Source organism: Eurytemora carolleeae, unplaced genomic scaffold, assembly GCF_000591075.1.
Source record: "Eurytemora carolleeae unplaced genomic scaffold, Eaff_2.0 scaffold129, whole genome shotgun sequence".
In the NCBI taxonomy this organism is placed as follows: domain Eukaryota; kingdom Metazoa; phylum Arthropoda; class Copepoda; order Calanoida; family Temoridae; genus Eurytemora; species Eurytemora carolleeae.
Window position 1 is genome coordinate 198,583 of NW_019396235.1, and position 8,852 is coordinate 207,434.

The 8,852-nt window shown below is 35.1% G+C and overlaps 2 protein-coding genes across 3 annotated transcripts in view; both read right to left on the bottom strand.

Moving 5' to 3' along the window:
* LOC111698993 (cell division cycle protein 20 homolog) overlaps positions 1-3,435 on the bottom strand; it is a 25,883-nt gene extending 22,448 nt beyond the window's left edge. The window contains exon 1 of the mRNA XM_023469505.1: positions 3,430-3,435. The gene's annotated coding sequence lies outside the window, so the exon portion shown is untranslated. The remainder of the gene's footprint in view (positions 1-3,429) is intronic.
* LOC111698994 (aflatoxin B1 aldehyde reductase member 4) overlaps positions 2,810-8,852 on the bottom strand; it is a 10,634-nt gene continuing 4,591 nt past the window's right edge. The window contains exons 2-10 of one of the 2 annotated variants that reach the window (XM_023469506.1): positions 8,533-8,640; positions 8,205-8,289; positions 7,857-7,931; positions 7,070-7,185; positions 5,889-5,997; positions 4,593-4,648; positions 4,081-4,156; positions 3,770-3,913; positions 2,810-3,104 (exon numbers count right to left, since the gene is read on the bottom strand). In XM_023469506.1, the coding sequence (XP_023325274.1) occupies positions 2,889-3,104; positions 3,770-3,913; positions 4,081-4,156; positions 4,593-4,648; positions 5,889-5,997; positions 7,070-7,185; positions 7,857-7,931; positions 8,205-8,289; positions 8,533-8,633 (978 nt within the window). In that variant the 5' untranslated portion in view covers positions 8,634-8,640 and the 3' untranslated portion in view covers positions 2,810-2,888. Of the gene's footprint in view, positions 3,105-3,613; positions 3,656-3,769; positions 3,914-4,080; positions 4,157-4,592; positions 4,649-5,888; positions 5,998-7,069; positions 7,186-7,856; positions 7,932-8,204; positions 8,290-8,532; positions 8,641-8,852 lie in introns of those variants that run through there. The other variant, XM_023469507.1, reaches the window with a different exon arrangement.

The window sequence follows — 8,852 nt, forward strand, 5'->3', positions numbered from 1 at the left end:
GTAAAAATATTGCCACCTTATAGAAGAATAGCAAGCAATCAAAAATGGCGCCCTCAAATTAGGTTAAGATAAAACATGTTAAAAAATTAATAGTAACAAGTTAAAATCAAAGTTTTGAAAGCATTTTGATATGGATAGCAATAAAGTATACGTGAAAACCAGAGTTTAAAACAATTTTAAAAGTTAAAAATCATGAAAAATTAAACAAGCTATGGTCAAAAAAACTTTTTGCTATATCTACATTTTTTTAGTAATACAATAAGGTGTTTTTTGCTTTATATCAGTCAATTTTTAACATTTTTTTATTCTGTAATTTGATTTTTATTCGGGAAAACAACCTATGAATTGAAAAAGTAAAAAGTAAAAAATTATTTATTTATCAAATCTCTATATGAATTTGGCTTGTCTGTTTGTTTGTATCCAATAAACGTCAAAACGGCTGAACCGATCGGGCCCAAATTTTTTCTGGGACATCTAGGGACCCCAGGGAAGGTTTATGAATGATCAAAATTTCAAATATTTGTCTCCATCAAAATTCGATCGTCATTAAATTTTTGAAAATTTTTTGTGAAAATCCGCGAATCATCTTTGTTTTGTTTTACGATGTACAGATAGAGAACATGTTCACAATTAATTTAGAAGATGGGCGCGAAGCGCCCTCTAAGGCTAGTATAACAAAAACATACAAAATAGAGTGTTTCAGGAGAACATTTTTAAAAACCTCTAAAAGTAGAGGTTGTGGGAATATTCCCCCCCAATTCTAAAAAATATGAAAATAGATTGAATTTCTGTTTAAAATTTTCTATTTCATTTGTATTGTGTTTTTTTTTTAAAGCATTTTTTATCGTTACAACTTATTTCAAGGAGCCAGCCATTTCTGATTGAATTTTAAAACATTCCAAGTAGAATTCAATTTTGCTTCTGTAAAATGATGTCTGAAAAATATCACAAAGTTTCACACCCTTACTATCGTTTTGGTGTCACTGTAATGCTACTAAAAACCATAATGTGTTTCATGCAATTCTGAAATAATAATAAACTTAATTTTTAAATCAGGAAAGAATTCTATTCAATTACTTAACAGCGTAGGTTAAGTATCTGCTGGAAATCAGAGTTACAGTAAACTTTTTAGTTAGTCTCTAGAAAAGGGGGGATGGGGGTTAAAAGACACTATTCACTCCCCCTCTGTATCCGCACCTGGCCTCCTTTGTCAAGATGTCCAGGGGGGTTCTGCCCTTCTCCCTTGACAAAATCCTGTGTACGCCCCCGAATTGAGTTACTCTCTAACCTTGTTTAATAGAGAGCGGGAATATGACGGATCTGTTGAAATAATGCAGAGTGAATGGAATGAGGGAGAGAGCGGAGTAGATCTCCTGTATCTCCACCAGGTGCAGGATACCGACCAAACCGACCAGGAAGGCTGGAACCTACTGGAAAAACCAACCTATCCTAGCAGGCATCTGGACACTTGTTAACCTGAGATCACAACTTTTAAATGTACAAAATCTGCTGAACGATTTCTTACTTGGCAAATCTATAAGAGATCGGTAAACTTTTATTTCAAAAGTTTTGACCCGTGAGAGATTAGCTAATCTTTTTGTGACTCCCATTAGAAAATCAGAACTCTAATCGGAATGCTATTCATGCAACACAATGAATACAGAGGCCAATATAATACTTTAATCGAACATTGATTTGATACAAATCAAAATGTTTTAGGAAAAATATATTTACTTGAAAAAAAACATAATTGGAGACTCTACTGCTAGTGGTCAATTACAGAGTGATTAAAGCCAATCAAAAATCCCAATCCAATTATAATTATAAAAATATTAATTCAAAACTATGCAGAAAATATATTTTAGATTTATTTGAAATTGACTCCTTGTAAAACTGTCAATATCTATCTTATCACTCAGGTTGGAACTTTTGCATCGTTAATCTCGTTAGATTATACACTAATCCGATTTGGTAATGGTCAGTTTGAGTCCTTCTAAATAATTAAGCGAATTAGCGGTATTTCATAAAAATATCCAACCTTAGAACTAGTTTTGGCCTAACGGTTAACTTTTCATGAACAATCTAAAAATCGGATTATTTTGACCATCACATTGACGTACCCATCACTGTTTATAGAGCTGTAGCGTAATTTCAAGTTTAAGTGACCCTAAATGCAAAGACGACAATGCCCGATTTACAACAGTACCCTAAAAACAATATCTGATTAAGTATTAATTAGATATCCAGATTTTTCTTTATTTTCATTTGTAGTTTCTCTGCATAAGTATCTTGCACATTTCTTTATTATAAGAAACAATGGAGAAACCTTTGCATTTTTGATCAGATTAAGCCATCTTTGCCTGAAGGGTGACTTGATATTACGCGAACAGTTCCTTTAAAAGAATCCCCAAACCTTATTATAATCCCAGGGGTCTGCGAGGAACTAGCAAACTTCCCGTAGGGTGCAGCAAACCATACAGATATTATTAAATTACTTAATAAATAAATCCAGGATATCATTAACATTCGTTCTTCCATACAAGCAGAGTAGGAACAAAATAATATCTGCTCAAACCATCCTTCAATCCTTGAAAACAAATTCATTGCTTAATTTCTGAAAAATAACAAAATGAACAGATAAATTTTAAACTTTATTTATTAATTAAAAAATATCACAATTTGTAAATATTCACAAATACCATCGAGTTAGTTTTGACCATGTATAAATGTGATATTGTTTACATATTTAAATGAAATCATGTTGCAACAATTATTAAATAATAATAGCTCGTGATTAAAATTATTACAATAATGTGAAAAAATATATTTTTATTAGAAAAGCTTTAAATCTCCGGATAAATTCAACCCAATCCGTCCTGATTTCTAAATTATCTGAAATACTTTGGACAGAATTGTTTTGTAGAGTTCCACCAATTATTAAAGAACTCGACAACAGGTTTCTCTAGAGCAGGTTTCTGTGAGAGCTCCATGTTCATGTTGAGCTGCTCTAACCGACTAGCTCCGAGTACAACACAATCACCATGTTCACCGGAGAGCTTTGAGTGATTATAGAGCCACCTATATGCAGCTTCAGGGATTGAAACCTGATAAAAACAAAATCAAAACTTCGACAAATATATCCGCCAGTCTCTTTCACAGAGTAATCACAATTAAAAATAATCCATTTTAAGCTGTAAAAGTAAGGATATCTCGTTTATCTTGGACCAGACAAAATTCTTTGGACGTACTACTTTAAGAACGGAGGAACACATAAAATTACGTTTACAATGTTGACTGATTATTTGCCTTCAAATAATATTTATTTCTCATGCAAGATAACTAGAAATACATTAACTAGAAATACATTAATAGTCTATAAATAAACATTTATTGTAGACTAGCCATACTCGCACGGGGTAACATAGATACTTGGAAGTAAAATATATAGTAAAGTTTTAGTTAAAAAATTTCAAAAGGGGAAAAAGTCCGGGATGTTAAATTTTTCATTTTCCCCAAATTCTTCCAAATATAAAATATATATATACCCATTTGTATGCGATTCCATTAGCGCCTAATCCAATCAGGGTTCAGTCATGTGTTTGTTGTCTATTCTGAACCAATAGAAATAGTATGGCGGTAACATCTATCTTTCTACCTATCTCATTATCCAATTAGAGATGAATCCTTATATCGTGGCTAAACAGTAAATGGAAATATTAACTTCTACTGAAACTATAGTGCCGTACAACAAAAGTATATAATATGGCACCTGTTCCTCTGGGTAGGTTTCAGTAAGCAAAACCTTGAGCTTCTCCATTTCCTCAAAATGTTCCTTTTTCCAGTATCTGTCCTTGTACACCTTGTCCCAACCTACACCATTAAACCGTCCTGTTGAAATAGATTTATCCTTCTCCTAAGACCAAATTTAATGAATTGTAGAGGTCGTTGAACTATCTACAGCAGGTTCAAATTATGAATATTTAGAATCACTGGGATCTGGGATCTTTAACTTGGTGGTTCAGGATTTGAACCGGCAGTAAGTAGTTCAGCGATCTAGCTCAAATTAATTAAATTCGGTCCCTGTTCATATTTATATTTTCCGGTGAGCAGACCACCGGCCAGGGGGCTGTACGCATAGAAGGATATTCCGTAGTGCCTAAACATTTAGCAGCTAGGTGGTCATTAGGAATTAAGTTCTTGATCAGGATCAGGACCAGGACCAGGACCAGGATCAGGATCAGGATCAGGATCAGGATCAGGGATCAGGGATCAGGGATCAGGGATCAGGGATCAGGGATAAGGGATCAGGATCAGGATCAGGATCAGGATTGAGACCAGATTAAAAATTAAAATCAGTATTAAATTAGGAATCTGGATGAGGATCTGGATGAGGATCTGGATGAGGATCAGGATGAGGATCAGGATGAGGATCAGGATGAGGATCAGGATGAGGATGAGAACCAGGATGAGAACCAGGATGAGAATCAGGATGAGAATCAGGATGAGAATCAGGATGAGAATCAGGATGAGAATCAAAATGAGAATCAGGATAAGAATCAGGATGATATAAAGAAATTCAGGATTATTGTTACCTGAGACAAGGAAAGAGTTCGTCTTCTACAACTCTAGTTAGAGCACTGTACATCCCCTAGGAGTATAGAATAATAAGAGCTAGTTGGAGATATAATCATCCCTTGAGAGAACTCAGGGGGTGTAAATATTTTTTATAAAATAATCACCCCTCATCAAAAAAATTTTAATTTTTTATTTCGGTAAGTTTATAATCCCTTGTATTAAACTATTGGGAGAAAACAATGTTTTTAAAAATTATTAATTTTTGAGAGAAACACAGAAATTTTCCAGTAAAAGGAACAGTTTTTATTTTACGAGTTAACTAGACATTTGCCCGACAAAATGATCTAACCCTGACTTCTAAATAAATAAAGCAAATGCTTATGAAGGGGCTTGACTTAAAGGGAGTATTCGCGAAAAATGAAAGGGGGTATAGGCTTAATGCGAAAAATAATCGCTTTTGATCGCTACTAATCTTACTTCTATCTGTTGCGTCTATAAGGAGCAAATGGTTAAAACCGACTTATACCGAAGAACGTATCGTCAATACAATTGAAGAAAGTTGCAACATATAACTCGGATCGTAAAAAAAATAAATTTAATTCCAAACAAACCATTCAGTTATTACATCTGATAATCATCGATAATTTTTCGACGCATTCGTATTTAGTTGATATTTCATAATATTTTCTATTTTTTATGATCTGATAGTTACTTTTATTCCTGTTTCGAGGATTTTTGATAATGAAGACGACATTTTCATATTTTCCAGGAATGTTCGAAAATCCAGCGCCAGAGAAATATTTTTAAAAAAATGAAATCAAAAATATTATTAAATATTAACTATATACAACTGTGGCGAAAGATAATCGATGACTATAGGTTGTAATATCTGAATGATTTGTTTGAAATTAAATTGATTTTTTTACGGTCTAAGTCGTATGTTGCAATTTTCTCAATTTGTATGAACGCTAAGTTATTCGGTATGAGACGTCTTTAACAATTTTCTCCTTATAGACGCAACAGATAGAAGATTAGTAGCGATCAAAACCGCTTTTTTATCGCATTAAACCCATACCCCCTTTCATTTTTCGCGAACACTCCCTTTAAGTTTACAGGTAAGATTTCTGTTTGATGTTGAAAAACTAGACAAAACAACCCCCCCCCCCCTTCGGGGTGGTACACAAACACCACGGGTGCATCATATGTTCGGCGTAATTATTGCAAAATATTTGGTGAATTTATTGCAAATTCATTTGTGAATTTATTGCAAATTGATTGGCGGATTTAATATTTTCTTCTAATTAAATTCTTACTTGGTAAACTGTAGGTTGCAACCAGTCATGTTTTCTACAGATCTCCACACACCTGGCCACCTCCCAGGAGGAGTAGTTGGATAAACCCAGCTCCTTGTACTTTCCTTCCCTATACAGTACACAGTACACAATACACAGTACACAGTACACAGTACACAGTACACAGTACACAGTACACAGTAAAGTAAACGGTACACGGTATACGGTACACACACCTGGCCACCTCCCAGAAGGAGTAGTTGGATAAACCCAGCTCCTTGTACTTTCCTTCCCTACACAGTAGTACACAGTACACGGTACACACAACTGGCCACCTCCCAGGAGGAGTAGTTGGATAAATCCAGCTCCTTGTACTTTCCTTCCCTACACAGTAGTACACAGTACACAGTACACAGTACACAGTACACGGTACACACGCCTGACCACCTCCCTGGAGGAGTAGTTGGATAATGCCAGCTCCTGCTACTTTCCCTCCCTACACAGTACACAGTACACAGTGGTACAGTACACGGTACACACGCCTGGCCACCTCCCAGGAGGAGTAGTTGAATAAACCCAGCTCCATGTACTTTCCTTCCCTACATAGTACACAGTACATAGTACACAGTACACAGTACACAGTACACAGTACACAGTACACAGTACACAGTACACAGTACACAGTACACAGTATACAGTATATAGTACATAGTACACAGTACACAGTACACAGTACACAGTACACAGTGGTACAGTACACGGTACACACGCCTGGCCACCTCCCAGGAGGAGTAGTTGGATAAACCCAGCTCCATGTACTTTCTTTCCTACATAGTACACAGTACACAGTACACAGTACACAGTACACAGTACACCCTTTTAGTTCCTTAAAAAAACTTTCGAAGTAACTTCAAGGAACCCTCCAGTTCTAAAGGGGCAATTCCCCGATAAACACTTTGTCTGATCAAGAATGAATGAGAATTTCATGTTTTACTCATTGAAAATTGATTATTTTCAACTAAAGTAACTTTCTAATTTTTGCGCAGAAACAAAGGAGTAAATTGCTAGAATTAAACACTTCATTAAACACTAGAAAAACAACTCAATATATTCCAAATTATACTGATGAAGGTTTTAAGGTTACAGTTTTGAATTAGGCACGCAGCTCATTTCAATGTAGGATCTCTTGAAATCATACTAACCTATGAATTTGATTCATGACCCGCATTGTCTCTTCAAGATCAGAGGAGTGATCAGGAGCATGCAGATACATCAGCTGGATGCTGTCAACTTGGAGCCTTTTCAAGCAGGTATCCACCTGATCAATCAATCAATCAATATCAGGAGCATGCAGATACATCAGTAGGATACTGTCAACTTGAAGCCTTTCAAGCAGGAATCCACCTGATCAATCAATCAATCAATATCAGGAGCATGCAGATACATCAGCTGGATACTGTCAACCTTCTCAAGCAGGTATCCACCTGATCTGATCTGATCTGATCGATCAATCAATCAATCAATCAATCAATCAACCAACCAATAATATCATGAGCATGCAGATACATCAGATACAAAAACTTCAAGCCTTTTAAAGCAGGTATCCACCTGATCAATCAATCAATCAATCAATATCAGGAGCATGCAGATACATCAGCTGGATACTGTCAACCTGCAACCTTTTCAAGCAGGTATCCACCTGATCAATCAATCAACCAATATCAGGAGCATGCAGATACATCAGCTGGATACTGTGAACCTGGAGCCTTTTCAAGCAGGTATCCACCTGATCAATCAATCAATCAATCAATCAATCAATCAATCAATCACAATCAATCAATCAATAAATCAACCAACCAACCAGAAAACCAACTAATTCAACCAACCACACAATCAAACAACTAGCCAACCGACTAATCGAATAACCAAATAACTGACTAACCAACCAACAATTTAAAAATATACAAAGCTTAACAAATTGTGACTGACCTGTTCTCTAATGCTTTCTTCCTTGTAGTTTTTACCATTCCAGGGATTAATTTTGTCTGCCATTGTTCCCTGTGTCTACAAGAAGGAAATATTCGAAGAAAATTTTGTGGAATATGATGTTATTTAGGCTATTTTTCCTTCAACATTTTTCTTTCAATTCATAAATAATTGTAATTAAAAAATCAGCTGATTTCAAGGTGGGTGATAATAGGCTAATTTAAAAAAAGACAGATAATCAGCAATGTCTTCCAAAGGGTAGATAATCAGCGGATTTCAAAATGGCAGTTTATTAGCTGATTTCAAAATGGCAGATTATCAGCTGATTTCAAAATGGCGCAAATATCTTTCCTTCCATGAGTCCATGGATCCAAGGATAGTCTCTGACTCTCCATCTGAGTACATGTAGGCCGTATCAATTTGTTTAAAATCATCCCTGAACATAAAAAGGTGTTGACATTGCTAATGCTTACTTTTAAATACAAAGCCAATTAAGCTACACCATTCTCAAAAGTCAATTTTATAGCTAAACTTTTTCTGAAACATATACTTAACGAGTATAAAAAAAGTTAGCATACAAAGCATTTTTTCAACTTCTGAACAAAATTATAACTTTATAAGAAGGTAATAACTTAAAATCATGTTTATAATCCCTAAAGTATTTAAGAAAACGTTTGACCTAAAGCTAAGGAAGGATGAGATCATCTGAGCTGGGATAGGACCTGTACACGGTCCACGTCCTAGCTCCATAGCTCCTAGTATAGTTCCAACCCTCTTCATTTTTATCCTGAAATTAAATATTAATTTAGAAATTTTCAGAAAATTTACGTATAGTTAAGCAACTTGTATGATGAACCTTATATAAAAAGAGCTTCATTATTTATTTATATTTATTACTTTAATCCAGGCGCGCAACTAGACATTTTGTTAAAGGAGGGCAAGAGGGAAATATTTCGCGCGAAGTGCGAAAATTTTTTTGCTCCCCCTAAATATTTCTAG